Raw genomic sequence first — 20,290 nt, forward strand, 5'->3', positions numbered from 1 at the left:
AACCGGGTTCAGGGAGTACCACTTCGAAAAAAACCAGTTCAGGGAAAAACGAATGCCAACATACAACTTGAGGACACTTCATCCAGCCCCGGGCACATTCATCACTGGCTTCTATGCTACGACTAAGGTAAGCCTTTTTCTATTGCTCCTGGTTTGACCAGTCTCTCTGACATCTCCAAGCCTCACCCACACTGCGGTCTGTTGAATATTGGTGTGATCTCTGAGATTATCGAACGCAAAGAAACCACACAGACCTAGGAGAGGTTCAGGTTGGTTTGTTGTCAAAGATGACCAAAATGATCCACCAATTCTCCCAGAGCCACCTTGTGGTAGTAGTCGTTTCTTCACACCAACCGGATCTTTATCAAATTGCTTTCTGGGTATTTACTTGCTGGTCGGTGTTGCCTCGCCATATCACTTGGGAATGATGATGATGCGTCTCTCGCTTATCCATAAACAATATTACATTTTTACTTGACCGGATATTATTCCTAAACATCTCCGACTGCGAAATAAGTCATAGGTCCGATCAGCAGAGAGTTTCCATATCAGGAATACTCTCTTGCCCTCTTCTAGCTAGAAGCATCGACTGTCCAATGCACCCGTTTTGCAGAGGGCGATTCGCCTCCCAAGCTCAGAATACGCCATCGATGCCTCCCGAGGTCTATGGTAATGCTGACCTAAGTCTACATGTACGTCAATATTAGGAAATGAGCCCCAAGTATAAAACATCTCACAGAGAAATGTGGCCACTCGGTGTTCGCAAGATCATTTACATATACTCCGACATTGGACATACTCAAATTGCAGCTTTGAAGTACATCATTATCATAGTCCTGGGAAGAATCCTCCGACCGCCATAATGAGTGCCAGTGTCGAACCACCCATGCTCTCAGAAAACGTCACTGCAGATATAATCAATCCATCAACTGCATATTCGCCCGCCTCCAAGTCTCAGGCTGAAAGAAAATTTTCCACCGTAACAGAGGACCGAAGCTTCATTCCAGCAACGATGCGAGCCCTGTACTACTCGCCAGCCTCGGGACCAAATACAAACACATATCCAGTACGCGGCTCCATCCCAGCTCGAGAAGAGAGCAGTTTAAGCCCGACCGTCCGTGCCGACTCTATGGCGCAAAGGGAGAATAGTGTCATCGATCCCCGAACCGATTCTATAGCTTTTACAGATAGTAGAGCCGACGTACCAAGTCCTCGAACAGTCCCCGAACCTACATCCACTGCAACACGAAATCAAAAGCCTGGTCCAGCAGGGAGCCTCGTCCTCGATACGGATTTTCCGACTCCTCAACCAGCAAGACATCAGTATCTCCTCAAAGTTCTTACCGCGGCATTTTGTCAGGATGAATTACGATTGGCAATGGCTTTGAATCCGAGTAAGACGACACCCCAGGTACCGCTACATAGTGTCTGCGCTACAGTCATCACTACACCGCCACAGGATGAAGACCGACCACTTGGACCAAGGTATAAAATCGGAGATGTGGTCTGGGGAGTCCTGAGCTATACTCGAGACGGTGGCGCAGCGGACTTTGTTATTGCCAATGAAAATGAACTTGCCTTGAAGCCGCCAAATATCACAGCCACAGAAGCCGCAGCACTTGCATTACCGGCATTAACAGCCTGGGGCGCATTCTTTCGGGTGGCGGGCCTCGATCCTGACGCTGCAGCCCATCTGAATGGCGATGGAGCCAATGGAGACAGACAAAGTGGCAGCGGCGCCAAAAGTGGAAAAGGCAGTGGTTACAGCGGCTACAGGGGTAGTGGCAAAAGTGCGCCTGAACAAAGGGGTAGTCTTTCACGACTGAGTCTTGGAAAAGGAGGATTCGGGTTTGGAGGTGGAAGTTCAAGTGGAAGTGGAAGTGGAAGCAGCATCGGGCATCGATTCAGTCTGGCCAATTTGACTGGCAGCAAACCCGAACCCAGTCCGAATGTCAGTCCTGGTCTTAGTCCAAGCGCTAGTCCCAGTGCAACTGGAAGTGGAAGCACAGGTGGGACTAGCACTGGACGAAAGCTTAGCATGGCGAGCCTAGGCAGTATCGCTGCAGCCAGTACGCGGAAACTGAGCCTTACAAGCAGTGGTAGCAGTGCGACCACCAATGGGTTCAGGAGGAAGAAGCCACTGCGTATACTTGTGACGAATGCCCGTGATAGTGAAGTCGGTCGAGTAGCGGTGCAACTACTCCGAGCCGAGAAAATATTTCCGTCTTCCTTACCCCGACCCTGGATCTGTGTGACGTGTACAGTGGCAGAAGAGACTGTTCTTCGAGGGGATTGGAGTGTTGATGAGATCCTTGTGATCCCGCATCTTCCAACCAAAGATGAATGTGACCTCGGGAGCATGTTCCGGGAACGACGATGGGATCCTGTGGATATTGTGCTAGATTGTACAGGCGGAGAAGTGTTTCGACAGGCTCACTCAAAAGATGTAGTGCGGGATTCGGGCGCTGTGTTGACGGCTGTGGATCCTAAACCAGTGCAAGAACCTGCCACGGCATATGAGCAGGATATGCTGAAGCAGCGGAAGAGAGGATTGAAGAGTCGGTTTGTGCCTGTGGTTCCGGATGCTGCGGCAATGAAGCGCATCTCTGAGTTGGTAGAAGATCGAGTGTTACGGGGACGTGAAGAACAGGTCGTTGATCTGAATAGAGCTGCGAAGTTGCTTGAGGGCAAAGCGGCGGGTGCAGCGGGAAGTCGGCGAGGAGGGATGATGGTGGTTCGTATCAACAATGTTTGTTAATTCATGATAAATTGAACATTTTCTTTTCATAAGAATGCATTTAGAGCTCTGATTGAACTACATATGTATTGTTACAAATGAGGCAATCTCTCCTAGAGGCGAGTTCTCAGCTTGAAGCCCCTGAGCACCCCAGCCGACTCGATTCCGACGGCTCAGATACTACCAGCGATGCCGCCAAATCATACTATCGTCGGATCGAGTGACGCAGGTCCAAACTTGAAGACACCTGGTAGTGACTCAGACTAGCAGGGATGGGCGTATATGTATTCGATGTTTCACTCCAGCACTCTTTCAAGTTGGAGAGGACATGTTGTGGACGGGCCATCACACCAGGTGATTGGAGCCATGCAAGAAACTGAGAGAAATGTCTCTATTGCTCTAACGAACGGGCGAAACGTATTTTGGTAGTATTTTGGTACGATATCAGTTTAAAGACTCAACCGTGGAAGTGATGTATTCTGTCCTCCGTACGAGGCATGTATATAGATCCCCACATCAGAATCGACAGAGAAACCGTTCAAGCTTAAATCAAGGACGGAGGATTCATCGGGAGTAGCTGAAATGATGTATGCACGACGGATGTTCCAGGATGCATATTTGGGACGTATGGAAGTTCATTGGGAGTAATCCGATTGAGCAGAGGGCGGAGCAGCGAGCTGCACAAAAGGCTAGGCAAAATAATAATTCAGCTTAAAAATGTAAACCTTGTGACAGTTATAGGTCGAAAAGTGGCCTGTTATACTCAATAAATGCGACACAGGCCACATTCCTTCGCGACCGCATTGATCAGCAGTATTGATCAGCAATACTCTTGTCGCCACATGTGCGTTCATGGTACTTCAGTAAGAATTCGAGTTCTCAGCTCCAGAGATATTCATTTGACTTGGCTTTGAACAATCATTCTGTCACCTGCGTTTGAGATTCCCGAGGTCATCATCATTGATGTGGTCGTCCGTGTTGTTAATTCCATGGTTGTCCAAGGTTGCCGAAGTCATAAGTGGAAACATTGGAAGTCACATGAACTTAGATGCAAATAGTGCAAACACCGGGCACTAGTACTATGGGGTAAATGGCGCCCCGATCTACGCGCATCATCAGATTCACATCCCCAACACCCAAGCTCCTCAACATAACTCTTCTGTGTTATACATTTCTATCGTCTCATAAGTTATTTCCAGAAATATATCACTTATCAGGACGTTTCATCAACAACTTGGGGCTGCCAAGCTTCATCGCTGCTCCCGCAGCTCCTTACATCTCGGAGGTTGGCTACCCCAACCCACTCATTCATACCCCCGAATCCTGATAAACGGTTGCTAATAACCGTATTTTCCCTGGCCAGGTCTTCTTCAGATCAAAGCCCATATTTCCAGAATAATATTCCATCCTCCTATTCTTCCTACAGATATCTGCAACTACTTGCTGTCCCAGCCTTGTCGCCTCCAAACACGGCCATCTAGATCTACGGTAACAGTCCAGTCACTGGCAGATTGGAAGAGCCTCTGAAGCCTCCTACCTTAAGAACCCTACATCATATCTACCTGCATTTTACCATCCTTCTGGCTCGACTTCATCCCTCGCCATGACCTATTCGCGGTCACGATCTCACGATCGACTATGGGGTATACCCACATTAAGCGGTCTCCTCTTATCAGTCGTCCTTCTCCCAGGACACTCGCTAGCCACTAATCCTCCTCAAATACCCATACTGGCGCCACAAATACCAATCGAAAATCCAGACTCTTCCCCAGATGCTCATGAATTTTCCCTCCGCCATATCTTCCACCGAGGCACCGCCGAAGAACCCGACTTCCACGCAAGACTAGATGTTAGGCCCGATAGCCGCTTGCGAGCTTTGTCAGATGATGGATCTGAAGAGGAATTTACGACGGCCCTGGGAACCTTGGTGGCATCCTCAAGCCCCCTCACCATACAACGTCTCGCGGATCGTCGCATTTCTGTGATTGAAGGCCACCTTGCAGCGGCGCAGCGTCCTGACTATGTGATGGCTTCGTCGCCATTAGAGTGGGTTTTGGACACTGTTGAAGGGCCCAATATTAAAGACAAGGAAACAGTCCTTACCTTTGCTAAGATGACAGCCAACGATTATATTTCAGAGCCCGGAACCGCAGACTGGGAAGTTATTCATGGCAAATTCAACTATTCAAATAGCTTTGGGTGGGGCTCAGATGGTCTGAGAGGACATATTTACTCCGATAAAACAAACAGCACCGTGGTGATCTCCCTGAAAGGAACTTCTCCAGCCCTTTTTGATGGCGCAGGGACCACTACAAAGGACAAAGTCAACGATAATCTTTATTTCAGCTGCTGTTGTGGTCAAGGAGGGTCTTACTTGTGGAGAGCTGTCTGCGACTGTCAAAATACGACGTACACGGCCAACGAGACCTGCATTGTCGAGTCTATGAGGGACGAGAATCGTTATTACAAGTCTGCTCTTGATCTGTATTCCAATGTGACTGCAATTTACCCGAACGCAAACATTTGGCTCACTGGTCATTCTCTGGGTGGTGCCATGACTAGCTTACTTGGCTTAACATTTGGACTCCCTGCCGTGACCTTTGAGGCGATTCCCGAGGCACTTCCTGCAGCTCGCTTGGGTCTTCCAAGTCCTCCCGGCTATGACCCAAGGCTCCCGCAGACCCGCCAGTACACTGGCTCTTTCCATTTTGGACACACGGCCGATCCGATCTACATGGGTACATGTAACGGTATCAATTCGCTCTGCACATGGGGTGGATATGCACTGGAGTCCGCTTGCCACACAGGTTCAATGTGTACTTACGATACAGTGGCCGACAAGGGTTGGCGTGTTGGCCTGGGCACTCACAAGATTAAAAATGTCATCTCTGATGTGATCAAGGTATACGATGATGTTCCACCGTGTGCTCCGGAGGAAGAATGTTATGACTGCATTCTCTGGAAATACTTCCGCAGCAACGGTTCCGAGATCAGTACCACCACTACGACAACGACCTCGCCTACTCCGACTCGGACGTCTACTTGCAAGACTCCAGGCTGGTGGGGCTGTCTGGACGAGTCAAGTACAACGACCCCAACCACGACGACGACCACTACATCAACATCCACTACAACTTGTGAAACACCAGGCTGGTTCGGGTGCAACGATCCAACGACTACTACTGCCTCGACCTCTTCCTCGTCCATAACATCGACTTCAACTTGCAGTACACCGGGTTGGTTTGGTTGCAATGACCTGCCTATTACAACGGGTATGCCGACAGCGACTCCAGCTCCTATAATGACGACGGCAAGTCCCTCTGCTACTTCAACATGCGAGACTCCGGGATGGTTCGGCTGTAATGACCCTACAGCGACAATGTCAACCACCGCAGTTGCCAATCCCACTTCTATTAATACAACGCCGTCATCGTCCATTTGCCATAGTCCGGGCTTTTTCTGGGGGTGCTGGGACTAGTCGACTGACAAACCTACATCAATACCCACTACTACCTCCCTTCCGGATACTAACACATGCACCCATAGAATATTTTTGGTTTGTCTGCCTGTACTCAGGAAACCTTCCTGGTCTCAATTTCTTGAACATATGAACCTTGCCGTGCAAGATAAATTTTGGCTCGTTCATTCAGATATGGATCTTGAATCTGGCAAACCTTCACTTGTTATATACAAGAGATACGAGCGACACGTCAGCGAGCATTTTCCTTTATTTATTTTCTTTCAGTTTTCGGTTTAGTTTTAGAGAATGTCTTTTCTGCCTTGGAGAAATAAATTGAGTGTTATGGCACTTGAGATTCGTGGCGTTTCAACATTTGAACAGCTTGAATAGAATGATACAATTTTACCAATAAGCCGGAGTGCAGCATGAATAGCTGTAGAATGACAATATATTTAAACAAGGGTATCAACCGGACGCCAGAACTAAATGTTGGAAAAATTGATGGGCGATAGAATATTTTCAATCGGATCCTTCGTCCATCGGGTCCTCTCCCCACGACAAATCCTCATCGAAATGGAAATTATCCAGATTAAACGCAACTCCACGGTCCCGTTCCTTGGCCTTAGCGAAGAAGTCCTTCGACTTGTTGATTTCCACCAGTCTCCTCTCAGCCGCCAATTTGCGTGCCCGTTCTTTTTCATGAGAAGCAGCCACATACTGCGAGAGAATTTCATCTGGGTCAGACGAAGTCGGCATTGTGCGTGGCTCTAGTGAGGACATGAGAAGATCACCAATCCATAGAGATATCATGCCTCGCATCTCCAGCAAGTCCGCAGAATCTGAATATGGAGGTGATGCGAGAAGCGTGTCCATGCGAATCGCAATCTGCTGCGCTTGTTGCAGCTCTCGGCCTCGAATCGTTGCAATGAGAGTTCGTTTATGGTTTGATTCTCGTTGTTCAAACTCAGAATCCTCCTCATCTGACCCCCGATCAGAGCCTTCATAATTTCGGATGATATTCTTTCTTCCCACTTTGCTTTCCTCCTGGGCCACATAAATCCACAGTCCAAACATGGCAGGATAAAAGTGCCAAGCCGATATAGAGCGTGGAGCTGACTTTGAATAGGGATGTCGCAGAATGAGTCTTTCGTAATATTCCTTTGCTTTCTCGAAGCCTTGTTTGGAAAAAGGCAAAGGTGTATTTCCTTCCCTGGTAGAGTTCTGCTCTACCCCTCCTCGCATTAAAACTTCGGCCCCAATACCCCATCGCCCACTATAACGCATATCCAGCGGGAACCATCTAAATTCCTCTCGAAGTAGAAGACCCCACGCACGTCCCGCCCGAGTAAAATCACCATTCAGCAAACACTGATGCATCATTGTAGTTAGAAGGGAGAGGTGTTTTAGATGTAGATCATCAGCATGGTATGCCGCGGCTTGAGGAAGATAAAGTGGATCTTTCAGGGTGGCCAGGTCCTTCACAAGGGGCACAGGAAGTTTCTTTTTGCTGCGTTGTCTTTCTATCGGAGGTTTATGAGGGAAATTTTTGCCTCTAGGTAGCGGTTGATCCGGCGCGAGACCAGCGATTCGATATTGGTGGGCTTCGTTCGGTGTGAGGGTTAAAGGAGTGTCGTCGGCAGGAACATCGTAAGTGACATAGCTGGTATCTGTGGATTCGCCTGCATCCTGCTCGGTATCGGTGAACTCGTTCGGCTTCTTGCGTTTTCGGTTGTCATATGTGGTGACGCGAGTACTGTGCACCTGTAGCCATGGAGGCAGAGGCAGTGAAACCTGCGATGCTGACAGAGGGGGCGGCGGCATCCGGGTGTGTTGTCAATTCATTCGAGACTTTTATAAAGAGAGAGAAATTCGAGGATCTATTTGAATCGAGACGATGTACCTCCAGAGCTACTTCGCTCCAATTGGATGAGACGAGCTGGTTAAATCCACCCCGATTGATATTTGAATGAAATCACGTGGTTGAGCCACCAAGGCTAGAAACCTGTTTAACAATCTCTAGCCTACCAGGGTATCCTTTCCATCATTTTCTCCTGACAATATCATCGGGTTTCAACCCCACTTGAGATCAATGAAACCTGCTGTCAGGAATAATGCCTTCCACTAGAGGCTTGTTTTTCCCAAGGGCAGATGCGGCGATCCTCAAGTCAAAGCATCCTTCCCCACCCACACACCCGCATACCATCGGCCCGATTTTTGATCCGGAAAACATAGATAAGCCAATAAGCTCCTGGTCCGATGAGATCGGATCAAGCTTGTATCCTATTGATCCCAATGCGCCTACATCTATCATTCCAGTTTCCGACAAGCCTGATGGCTTTGAGGGTCGATATCCGCGTGCCACTTTGGCCCAAAATGAGAGACTTAGATTGTCCATGCTGTGGTATTATACCCGCGATGTTCTGAAAGAGGAAGAGCTCCTCTCCGGTCTCCAAGAGAAAGCATATCTAGCTACGGAGTCCACAGGATGGGAGTACGCGATCATCGGCATCCTAGATATGGATGTTTACATCCGCTTGGCCACAGTGGGTGTGCATTTAGGCATTCTGCCGAGGGGTGAAACAATCTGTGCTCATACGGTCACTCAACCTCCTGGTGTAAGTTGTGGGTCTCTTTCCACTCATAGTAGATTGCCCAGGTGCTAAACATATTATGTAGAGTGTATTCCATTTACCATCACTCATGGAGGACTGGAGATTTCGGGAATGTCCCTATCTTGAGCAGGGCGAGATCTATGCATATGCTGGTGTACCACTGCGTCTGCAGTATGAAGCCGGCGAATGTGTTGGTCTTGGGTCACTTTGCGTGGCCTCGAGTAAAAGCGAGGAGCCCCTGACAAAAGACCAACAGCAAGCACTGATCCGTCTGGGTGACTGGGTCGTCTCGGATCTTCTTCACGCAGTACGAGCAAGGCGCCAACGTGACCGGCATCGGATGGCTGAGCTCCTCTCCGCCACACAGTCGAAATTGGACAAGATGGTGTCAGAGGAGCCTATTTTACAAATTCTCGCAAGTACTTACCCTGATGCTGTCATCAAACTGCAACCAACGAATGCGACGTATTTTGAGCTGGAGGGACGAAAGCCTATCTTGATGTCAGACATAGACGGCGGCCTATGGGAAGATACAGAATACCTAGATACGCTGATCGCGAATTCTAACCACGAGGCGCTCCCAACGACACATACTGTCCGCATAATTGCTTCTCCTTGTGAGGTAGTATCGGGTTCATCTTTGCTCATGGTGGGATCAAGGGACTTTCACTTCGTATTCGATGATGTGGACGCGTGGTTCCTTGAGACCTGTGCTGGCATGATCTCCCAGATGTGGCGCAAAAGACTTTTAACTGAGGCGCTGAGAGCCAAGGAGAAGTTTCTTCGGGGATTTTCACATCAAGTTCGCACACCGATCCATGGAATTCTCGGTTCAGCGGACCTTCTAGCTGAAGAGATCCAATCCTGGTACTCAGGCGAGGACGCACTCACAACAGCAGGATCAGTTGAGAGGTCTCTAAAATCACGTTTAAACGAACATTCCAAGTATCTGAACATTATCAAAATGGGCGGCCGAGATCTGATTGCAATCATCAACAATATGATCACAATCAATCGATGGGCTGATATTGCTACTATGGACCGACACTATGCCATGCATCCAGTTGACAAGCTTGAGACAGAGCTATGTGCTGGAGTAACAAACCTGACCGTGGGGGGACACGCGCTATCGAGCTTCTGTTTTCTTCACCCACGACCTACCCCCTGTATATGAGACTGTCTGGATGGATATCGATGTGCTTCAAGACAGCATCCTGCCACTCATCTTGAATGCAGTTCAGCAGGCACCAGATGGAGTTGTCTCAGTAACCTTATCATTGAATTCGGAATTAAAGCAGCTGACTGTGGATGTCGAGGATAATGGTCGAGGCATTCCCCATGAGTATCAGCGGCGCATTTTTGAACCTTACGAAAAAGTTGATATGCACTCAGCACGTGCGGGACTGGGACTTACTGTCGCGTCCAGATTCGCATCACTCTTGCAGGGATCAGTCGCTTTAATGTCCTCGAAAGTTGGTCGAAGCTCTCATTTTAGGGCGACGTTCCGAGGTATCGAAGGTATCACATATTCTAGGCCGCCAAAATTGCTTGCTTCAAAACTTCAGAATCTACCATCAAGATTCTTCAGCCTGATTAGTGATTCGGGCTCCACGTCACTCTGCACTCACTTCAATTCTTTCCTCACGCGCAATGGCTTTGTGTCGTCGGCTTGTCTGGAAGGATCTTTTGTCGCCTTCGAAGCTCTTCCTCATTTGGAAAAGCACATCTTACAGCTGGCCCAGATCCCGTCGGAGGTAGTGGCAATTTGTCTTCTTCCCGGACTCGATGCAACTCCTCCTCTTGAACAGACGGCTAAGAACGTTATTTATGTGAGCGGACCTTTTACAAACTTGTCGTTAGCCTTAGTCCTCGAACAAGCGGACCGCCTCGTGGGGGAGATCGAACTCTCGCAGTCACGGGCATCCCTGCCAATAAATTCAACGGCAACTCCAGCGTCAGAACCAAAAGACGACGAGTCTGAGCCGCTTCAAATTGACACGCCCAGCCCCATATCAGAATCTACGATATCCTTGTCAACTGATCAGGATGTAGCGCCCTCCGGAGACTCAAAAGTCCCCGTTGTAAAGTCCCTGCAGCTGAGTCATTCTTCACGGCCTGTGACTCTGATTGTCGACGACAATAACATCAATCTCCGTATTATGGAGATGTACTGCAAAAAAAGAGGTCTGCCATACTTATCTGCGAAAAACGGTCTCCAAGCTGTCGAAATCTTTACGCAACGTCAATCACCTTCCACCGCAAAGAACGATCCTCCTATTGAGATGATCTTGATGGACTTGCAGATGCCAGTATGCGATGGCATCGAAGCCACCAAGCAGATACGAACTCTTGAGCAGCAGAATGATTGGGGAAGGGCTTTGGTACTGGTGATGACTGGCCAAGACACCGCTATGGACAGAGCCGCGGCACAAGAGGCTGGCGGGGATAAATATCTTGTCAAGCCGGTGGTAATTGAAAATTTGGATCGCATTGTGAAGCGACATTTTCCCATGTTTGATTTGGGGAAGAAATGATAGGCCCAAGGGGCTCCTGAATTATGATCTATGTTTATACCAGAGTTTGCGATCGATATACGAACAACCATTTTACTTTCTATTTGAGGTCATTGCATCAGTTCAAAAAATGTTTCAGGTCTTCTTGTCCAATGTTTGCACTTTGATGGATGGAACCTAGGAATTATTTTACCGTTCAGACTGGAAGACTCGAACTCTAAATTGAAAAATTGCTCGCATTTATCAACATTGAATTGTAGTGTAGTATATGCCCTGATGTCCAGATGCCCTATCTAATACAATATAACTCAGCATTTTGTGGTCAACTTCAAAAGTTCAAGTTGCCATCAAGTATTTGAAATATCCATAAAGCCAGAGAAAAAAAAAAGAAATTGCATGAATCAAGCCTATGTACTCGATGAAACTTGAATGAGCGTAGACAAAAGAGATGGTGACAAATTCAATTACATAGAAGCAGAGAAGGTACCCTCAACCTCCTCAATCTTAGCCACGGCCTTCTTGTATCCAGGATGATCCTGTAATTTCTGAGCATAGGCACCCAGAAGAGGATATTTCTCCTTCTGCTTCTGGTCCTGCAACACGCGTCCACTCGCCGCAATCACAGGGAAACTGAGCATGATATCCGCGGCAGTTAGATCCTTACCACAGATAAAGGGACCTCCCTCGGGCGCAGTCTTCAGTTGATCCTCGAGGAAAGCAAGGTTGCCCTCAATATTTCTGTTCAAGAAAGAGGCTTCAACCTGCGAAGCGATAAGACCAGTAATGGGACGAACAAAGAAAGGTGGCGACTTGCGAATTGCTGGAGAAAATTAGTCATGGCGCTTTCAGTGGATAGGGAAGATGCCACATGGGTATAACCATGTCCTAACTTACTATCATTGACCAGAGTCATCACGAGAAAAGGCATCAAAGATCCCTCAACATAGTGCATGAAATAACGATAGCGCATAAATTCCTCACTCTCACCACCAACCTGCCCCTCCCGACCCGCAACATAGCGCTCAGGAACAAGCGATGGCTGTGCTTTTCCAAAGTGATCGCATAGATACTCAACGATCGCGCCGGATTCTGCAAGAACCATAGGCGAAGAGGAACCAGGCGCCTCGATCGTCACTACAGGGGACTTGCCCAGCTGGTGAACATTTTTCAACTCTGCTGGTGCGAGCTTATCAGAGCGTCGCTTGAAAGTCTTGAGCTGATATTTCAACTGTAGCTCTTCCAGTAGCCAAAGGATACGATGACTGCGGGATTGTTCGAGCCTGAATTTGGTTAGCTATTTCCCCTGAACCTTTTGTATTTGGCAGCGATTGGTTGATTATGGCGTACCAGTATAGGGTAATTTTGCAGCCTTGGTTATTGTCAGCCATTTTTTGTAGATAGTATAAAGTTGGAGAAATAACTTGAAAGATTAAGTGGAAACTTGAAGAGATGGAGGTTAAAGAAGACTTAAAAGAATTGCGATGATGTCAAGTGGCCCGAGGTTCGTTCATGGAACTGGATCGATAAGGCTAAATCGCCGAAATTGCAGATCTCATGTGAACTTGTGCATTCTGTTGAGTTCGCAAGTTCAACCCTTTTTAGTCTTTAATCAGTCTAGATGTCTAGATGGTGCTCCACATACTTTAAACTCTCTGATAGATTTCAAATCATGATAATCTATGGGTGTTCCTTCATGGTTGCTTCATGCATGTGGGAAAATCTGATCCACATTCTAAAGTGCTCCACAGTGAAACATGACGCCCTGAACCCATTACTCGAGTGAAAACAAATTAATATGGTTATTTTGTGATTAAAATTTTAGTTTGAAAATAAAATTTGTACTTGTAAATTGGTGAACAAATGAGGCAAGATATATGCAACGCTGCGAAGAAAGTGTATCCAAAATGCTAATCCATAACCGCAGCCTTTATAGCTCCTTCTTGAGAAAATGCTCAGGCTTGTGGGTAGTCTCGTAGTCAACGTGAACGTAGGCACGCTCCACATCAGGCAGAGACTCGAGCTTGATCTGGAGTTCCTCAGCGACATCGTGGGTCGCACGAAGGGAATCGGCGGCATCCATGACAATATCAACTTCAACAACTAGACGAGGACCAGATGTGTATGCACGAACAGTGTCGATGGCTGTGATCAAGGGCGAATGGGTCATTGAGATGTAGGTGATGAGCTGTTGCATCTTGGTATCGGCAGTGACACCGATCAACAACTGGAATTCACCATAGGCAGAGTGCAACCACAAACCGCTGACAATGAGCGACAGGATAATAGCACCCATGGGATCGATCCACCACCGAATCTTACTACCCATAATCGAAGTCATAACACCGATACCGTTAATCAGAAGATCGTTGCGGTGATCCTCCCACAGAATACGAATCTGAGAGACTTGATTGCGCAGAGCAAAGCAGTATAAGAACAGAGCGAGCTTGGTGAAAAAGGCAACGGAGACAGCGATGATCGAGGGAAGGTGGAAGGAAGATTTAAGGGTGGCGGAGCCTTCGACGAGCTCACGGATGGAGAAAGCGATAATGATCATTGAAACAGCAGTCATGATGAAACAGAAGCAGATGTTACCAGCCGTCTCAATACGAGCTTTGCCAGCAGGGAATTTGCGAGGGTCGACTCGGTTGACGGCCTTGTTGGACAGCAGGAGGGTCAGGTTGGACATGGGGTCGAAGATGGCGTCAGCCATGGTAGTGAACAGCGACAGCGATCCGGATGAGGCGGCACCATAGACCTGCACAACACACAGAATAACATTGGCAGCAAAACTGGCATAGACTGCAATTTTGTACTTGAGGCTGTTTTCGATGTTCAATTCACGAGCCGCCCGTACATGTTCCTCGACAGGCTTCAACATGCGCTCGATGTTCTCGTTCTGCTCTTCGTAGAAGCCCTGCAACTTGCGAGTAATAAGAGCCTGTTTGATACCGGGCTGCCGCATGATATCCATGACCTTAGCACCTCCGGAAGAGTTGCCATCACGCTTCCGTGAGGTGTTGGCCCTTATCTCGCGAATCTCATCTTCGGACTTGAGCTTTGAAGCGAGGTGGAATGGATCACTCTCTGCGGTGTATCGTGGAGGAGGACGGCCCTCTTCATCTGGACTACCTGAACGACCTTGCTGAATGACACTCAGCTCGTGCTCAAGAGCAGTTGAGGTACCCTCATTGATAGTCCGGGCCATTCTATCGACGGATCGTTGGGAAGGGTGAGGGCTGCTGCTATTGCTATGCAAGTGATGCAAAGCGTTCGGGTGGTTGGAAAGACTTTGACGAATGTGTTCCTCCATGATTGCTATGTTCCAGGTATGAAGGGGTGCAAAGAAAAAGCAAATATTGCCCCCGTCATACTCGGGGGACTTTTTTCACTCAGACGCGCTTATCTTGGCGTCCTTATCTTGGCAATTGGTGCTGTGTGGGTGTTTGCACCCTTGTTTGCTTGATTTACATGCTTTATAAGACTTGATCATCGGGCGGTCAAGAGTGGCATTTTTCATGAAGTGCGCACGTGCGCATCCTATCCTGTTGACACCTCAGGCCTCCAGTCTAAAAATCTAAAGAATCAGCAACTAAAGATTCATTAAATAAAATATGAGATTAGGCTTGAATACAAAAGATACAATGCAGTCATTACTCATCTCCCTCTAAACTAGAAGGCATTGAACGCTAATACAAAACAGTCATCTGAAAACGAACCATTGAGAAGAAAATCAATAGGCAAGGGCATCATTCCCAGCCGCCTGGCACCCTCCCCCACAGCACCCACTTGCTTGAGTGGAGCAATCAGATCCCTTTTTCTGGATGGTCAAATTTGTGCAGAAGTCCATATCGTCCTGACTAACTGCAGCAGTCTCAGGGAGAGCCTGGCGGGAAGGCCAAATTTCGCGCCCATTTCCTTCTTCGCGTTTATGGAAATCTGTTACGATGTCCCTCACCACACTTTGAAAGTACAGTGGGCCCTTCTCCATCTGTGGGTGTAACTCGCCATTGACGAAGACGCCGGTATTCAAGTTCTTCTGAGCTTGTGTGCAGAGCGCCTTGTCTTCCGCCATGATTCTCTTAAACATCTGATTCACCAACTCGAAATCCTCGTCGTTGGAATTGTTCTTGCGGAACACCTCGTAGCGCATAACACAGCTGATCGGAGATGTGGGGATAAAGCGCTGCATAAAGAAAAAGTTGGGTCTATCCATCATTAGCAAGGAAGCGATTTTTACACCAAGGCATTTGGTCTGAAACTGATGAAGGGGGGACACTCACGAGACAGTCATCGAGGCATTAGGAAAGTAATAAGTGCTGGCAATTGTCATGCCCTTCGCAATTTGCTCTGGAGTTGTCCCAGGATTATGGATTATGCTCCCATCCTTGGTATCCACATCGTAGGTGTCAAGATCAGCCACAGATGGAACATCAGGATGAGCAGTCTGACAATGATAGCACTCGTTATAGTTATCGGCTAGGATCTTCCAGTTATAGTCTCCTTCCATCTCCCAGGTATGGTCAAAGTGGTAGTCATTGAAGTCAAATTCCTTGAATCGTGGCTGCAAATCAATACCATCAAAGTCCTCTTCCCAAGAGATTTCCGGTTTCTCAGCACTGTCCAGATTGACCCAAATGAACCCATTACCATCAACATGGGTATGGATGGTGAATAGTCCATTCTGCGATTTGTCGAATCCATCCAGATCTTGGTAGCCGGGTGCCTTGGCGAGTTTGCCATTCAAACCATAGGACCAGCCGTGATATTTGCAAGAGAAGATCCGAGCAGTACCACTATCGGCATCATCGGCGACGACTGGGAAGGCTCGATGACGGCAAACATTATGGAATGCATTGATGTTGCCTTCGCGATCACGGACGATAATAAAAGGGAAGCCGGCAATGTTATACTTCAAATAATCACCGGTTTTAGCAAGTCGTAATGTGTGTGTGGTCAACAGCCATTTCCTGGAGAAGATCGCTCGCCGTTCCAGCTCGTACATCTCTTGAGAGGTGTACCAATTGGCAGGAAGAGCTCTTGATGGAGAGTTTGCGTTAGGACCTTTGACACCGGCAGGGTCGGTGAACCCAAGATAGCTCTTTAACATGGATGGCATTCTGAATGTTATTGATTATAGTCTGCAATAAGCTTTTGAATGATGGTTAACCCAATAAAATGGGAATATTGACACTCACTATATAGTTCCCAATAGTCCCCGGTCCATTATTAGTATTATGGGTGCGGCTAACAGCCCCGGCCATGTGATCGGCATCTAGTATCCGTCTCCGAGTGATCATGACCTTTATGGTCGAATCAGCTTCATGTGGCTTGCAACTATCAAACAAAAGATAACACTGTGAACCGTTTCTCGGATCTGGGTGGATTGCTACCCCGCCTTATCGGCCCGCAGACCGTGTCTTTAAGCGACCTGAAGGTGTTAAGGTGGCGATAGTGGAACCCAATCGACATGTATCATGAACTCGCCATGTTTGAGGGAGTGATACTCCTGGATGTAGAATTGACTCTTCGTTCCTCAAGTTCTGGAGCCCTGTGAACTCACTCAACTGCTGTAGGACGTTCACTAATCATGGAGAGATTCATAGACTTTGTTGATTGGATAGATTCGAAGATTGTTCACATTTGTCTTGGAAATTTAGATTAGAACGGGACTATGTGCAAGAAACGCCGAAAGTGATAGACCTTGTAATGTCGTCCGCATGACTGCTTGGGTGTTCCTTACCCTCAGGTCTGGAGGATCCCATCCAAAGCCCTGTCTCTGATACTCTGTAACTCTTCGTCCTCCCCGAAGACTTGTTTTCCCGCCCAAGAGACAAATTTCCCGCACGGAGGATCCACGTAAACTGTCCATAAATATGCAACAACGACCAAGATGGCATAAAATATGGGCATTGCAAATGCAAATCCTACATCCCCACCCGCCTCATACAATACCGGCTTGTCTTCCTGATCCACCGGGTAAAGGCCCTTCTCAGTAATAGATTGCCGATAAATCATCCAAGATAGGACTGTGCGGATCAAAGTATTATGCAGGAGATAGATCGGGAACGAGATGCGGCCAATGAAGCTCAAAAAAGGAAATGCGAGTACTCGGCGACCTCCCCGGGAGAAGAACACGCCGAAGACGAATAGAATGGCACCGCAGGATGTTATGTACCGGTTTACTTCAGCGTGCTCGGGAAGGAAGTATCCAGCCATGTTGTTCAGCTTCAAGCTCCAGGGCATCCATTCTGCATGTTCTTCCGGAAACGAGGAGAGGTATAGACCGGTCACCATCATGAGTGTCGAGATGGGCCATGGTATAAGGGAAGTAGCTTTGGGCCCGTGGTCAGCGTTCAACTCGGCAAGAAACATCCCCGCATAGATGTTAATCTCCATCAGGGCTATGGTGAGATGAACTGTCAGCAAGTTATATAATGTTTAATATGAATTACGACCAACACTTACCTTGTCTCCCCGACCAAGCGAAACAAAACAGGAACACAATAAGCAGCTTTGAGAATCTAGGGCGCATGTATGTTGTTGCAAGCAGAGTCAGATAGACCAACAGGGATCCCTTCAGGAAGTATGGGATTGTCCAATATGTCCGATCATACTGTGAGTCACCCTCATGCCAAAACATGAAGAGGTTGCGACCGAGGCTTTTGATTGCAGCACCAAAAGTAGGACCCGGAGGAGGCGAAACTACCCTGATCCAGGTTGAGCCCGCATAGTTTGCGATCGCGTATCCGCGTAGCTGACAAACAAGCCATGTGAGGCAGATCGCGGTGTTGGTCGGTACGATGAGCTTCCCAGCTCGAATGATAGTATTCTTCGATAACTTGGCCAGGACTAGGGATTGATCCCCATTGCGAATTTGTTTAAGTGAATGGAATGAATTCACATAGCCGGTGAGAATGAAGAAGAGTGCGACCGCAGATCGTCCAGAAGCAACCAGCCGAAAGAATGGGTATTGAATGAGATAGACATCTCCATTCTCTGTTGCTGGGGAATTCAGCCAGTCTGCAAAGCATGAGCAGATGTGATAAGTCACAACTGTCAAGGCGGCAACACCCCGAAGACCCTGAGTTCTATTAGGGACTGATGAACTAGCTGCTTTGATCTATACTTACATCGATCCAATTGTCGGCTCTATTTGGAGGAGCCATATTGACCAGGAAAGGTGGGTTGGCAAGTTGATTGCTACAAGATCCATCTCAAAGAACTGGAGGCCTTTCACCAGAGTGAAAAGTCTCGTGACTAGCATGTGCTTTTCATCGCATTTAGAAATTAATTGAACTCTGTTTCTGGCAGTCTTATTCTGAAACCTTTCATGTTGTACCAGGGGGAAAACGACATTGATGCCGGATGCAGCTACACCTCCACTTCAGCAAGAGCCATGTTCATTCCTAGAGCTTGGTGGATTAATTATGCTATTTTATGTTGAATCTTGAAATTGGATATAGCAGCAGCCAATTTTCCTGAGAATTGTGAGATGTGAGGTCACCTATAGCTATGGCTGATGCTGAGATACTGTGATACTGTATGCCGGTGCCCGATGTACAACGGCACATTCCTGCCCACCTGTCAGCATTCCACTGACGCAAACGTCAATACAGGCATCTTGGAGCTGTGAGGTTTTGTTTTACAGTAGATCAAATATTACTTCTTAGCCTGACAGGGGAGTGGGTGATTGGCTTCCAATTATGAACTGGTTATGCAGCTGTAAATTGACCTCAAGTGCTCTTTCTCGTAAACCGAGTATGCTCAGAAAAAGGAAACATAACTATACATGAAGCAAGATTCTGACATTTATGGGAAATGAAATAAAGCAGGCCTAGATACTCCAGGTCTCAAATCACCTTCCAACTCCTTGTACATCTTCGATCTCTGCGGTCCCATCCTGCAACTTCATTTGGACCGTCATAGGAACCTCAACTTTCTCCCGCAAGCTCCAATACTTCATCCACTCGCTTTCACATTGAGGACTGTCACCACATCCTGCAAAGTGGACAATATGATCACCTGGTTGCCAATGCTCACCGAGGAAGTTGTAATCAGGGTATGCATTCATGGATCGCTGGTCCATGCAAACAGCATGATCCTTGACAATCTGATGATGCTTCCACATATGAGTCCAGCCATCATTTTCGGGAAATACCCAGTTCTGAGCAATATACAAGGGTTCAATCCAGAGATCAAGTAGCCACTTGCTCCATTCGCTTCGGCGCATCAGGAAGTTACCCACATTCATACCCCAAGCATCCTTAGAGATGACAAAGTTGATGTCGTCTGGCTGATATGTTGCTGGAGTGCGATATCCTGTATCAGCACCACCAGCTCCAGTAATTGGTTCACCGAGGAGAACATGCTGTGCCATGCCCTTTGGTGATAGGACATGTTTGTAGATATTCAGCGTCATATTCATGATGATGATATCGACGTCCATCCACCAAATCCATTCAGCATCTGGGTAACGCTCAAAGGCATCTTTTAGGATTGGGATCTTGTTCCAATAAATGGGTGCTCCGTCGGGTAAGTTGTAGCTGGTCATGTTCGCCCACATAAACTCCAACCCATGCTTCTCAGCATAGGTTTTCCGATTTTCATAGATCATTTCCTTAATGTTAGGAATTCCTAACATCCGGTTGGTACCAGAGCTCCCAGTGACCATAACAATCTTCTTTTTATTTGTGGACCATCCTGGTAGAATGTTGTGCAGTTTGTCCGCTGTGTTCGGGAATGTACTGGTCTTGGAAGGGGGTTTGGTATGGAGGCCGTCCATGCGATCTATGGGACCCTCGCAAAAGATGCATGTAGGCCATAAGGATTCACGAACGGCGACCGACTTTAGTGTTAACTAGATGATCCAGATTAGTCTTCTATCTTCAAGTCATTCAATTATGTAGCATTTTTATACATACTATGCCGCATATTGATATGATCAAGATGAATAAAAAATGCACCGGTC

General features: G+C 47.5%; 9 protein-coding genes across 9 annotated transcripts; 3 read left to right on the top strand and 6 right to left on the bottom strand.

The window, feature by feature from the left end:
- Positions 1-862: 862 nt before the first annotated feature.
- On the top strand, positions 863-2,758 carry N7483_012990 (uncharacterized protein; the record flags this gene model as incomplete). Its single annotated transcript, XM_057096417.1, has 1 exon — positions 863-2,758. One exon carries the CDS (start codon positions 863-865, stop codon positions 2,756-2,758), a length of 1,896 nt encoding a protein of 631 aa, XP_056942388.1.
- A 1,582-nt stretch (positions 2,759-4,340) lies between these two features.
- atg15 (triglyceride lipase ATG15) lies at positions 4,341-6,215 on the top strand (the record flags this gene model as incomplete). Its single annotated transcript, XM_057096418.1, has 1 exon — positions 4,341-6,215. The coding sequence occupies one exon, from the start codon at positions 4,341-4,343 to the stop codon at positions 6,213-6,215; it is 1,875 nt and encodes a 624-aa protein (XP_056942389.1).
- A 501-nt stretch (positions 6,216-6,716) lies between these two features.
- On the bottom strand, positions 6,717-8,018 carry N7483_012992 (uncharacterized protein; the record flags this gene model as incomplete). The annotated part of the gene is made up of 1 exon (XM_057096419.1): positions 6,717-8,018. The coding sequence occupies one exon, from the start codon at positions 8,016-8,018 to the stop codon at positions 6,717-6,719; it is 1,302 nt and encodes a 433-aa protein (XP_056942390.1).
- A 290-nt stretch (positions 8,019-8,308) lies between these two features.
- On the top strand, positions 8,309-11,343 carry N7483_012993 (hybrid sensor histidine kinase/response regulator; the record flags this gene model as incomplete). Its single annotated transcript, XM_057096420.1, has 3 exons — positions 8,309-8,812; positions 8,874-9,975; positions 10,046-11,343. 3 exons carry the CDS (start codon positions 8,309-8,311, stop codon positions 11,341-11,343), a joined length of 2,904 nt encoding a protein of 967 aa, XP_056942391.1.
- A 443-nt stretch (positions 11,344-11,786) lies between these two features.
- Positions 11,787-12,710, bottom strand: N7483_012994 (glutathione S-transferase; the record flags this gene model as incomplete). The annotated part of the gene is made up of 3 exons (XM_057096421.1): positions 11,787-12,142; positions 12,217-12,602; positions 12,670-12,710. The coding sequence occupies 3 exons, from the start codon at positions 12,708-12,710 to the stop codon at positions 11,787-11,789; spliced, it is 783 nt and encodes a 260-aa protein (XP_056942392.1).
- Positions 12,711-13,249: 539 nt separating this feature from the next.
- On the bottom strand, positions 13,250-14,632 carry N7483_012995 (cation diffusion facilitator family transporter; the record flags this gene model as incomplete). Its single annotated transcript, XM_057096422.1, has 1 exon — positions 13,250-14,632. One exon carries the CDS (start codon positions 14,630-14,632, stop codon positions 13,250-13,252), a length of 1,383 nt encoding a protein of 460 aa, XP_056942393.1.
- A 420-nt stretch (positions 14,633-15,052) lies between these two features.
- On the bottom strand, positions 15,053-16,438 carry N7483_012996 (aromatic ring-hydroxylating oxygenase subunit alpha; the record flags this gene model as incomplete). Its single annotated transcript, XM_057096423.1, has 2 exons — positions 15,053-15,527; positions 15,603-16,438. The coding sequence occupies 2 exons, from the start codon at positions 16,436-16,438 to the stop codon at positions 15,053-15,055; spliced, it is 1,311 nt and encodes a 436-aa protein (XP_056942394.1).
- A 626-nt stretch (positions 16,439-17,064) lies between these two features.
- Positions 17,065-18,488, bottom strand: N7483_012997 (acyltransferase family protein; the record flags this gene model as incomplete). Its single annotated transcript, XM_057096424.1, has 3 exons — positions 17,065-17,723; positions 17,788-18,403; positions 18,453-18,488. 3 exons carry the CDS (start codon positions 18,486-18,488, stop codon positions 17,065-17,067), a joined length of 1,311 nt encoding a protein of 436 aa, XP_056942395.1.
- Positions 18,489-19,177: 689 nt separating this feature from the next.
- Positions 19,178-20,104, bottom strand: N7483_012998 (uncharacterized protein; the record flags this gene model as incomplete). The annotated part of the gene is made up of 1 exon (XM_057096425.1): positions 19,178-20,104. One exon carries the CDS (start codon positions 20,102-20,104, stop codon positions 19,178-19,180), a length of 927 nt encoding a protein of 308 aa, XP_056942396.1.
- Positions 20,105-20,290: the final 186 nt, after the last annotated feature.

Source organism: Penicillium malachiteum, assembly GCF_028827825.1.
Source record: "Penicillium malachiteum strain IBT 17515 chromosome Unknown utg000005l:1.0-9002435.0:326005.0-9005861.0, whole genome shotgun sequence".
Lineage (NCBI taxonomy): Eukaryota > Fungi > Ascomycota > Eurotiomycetes > Eurotiales > Aspergillaceae > Penicillium > Penicillium malachiteum.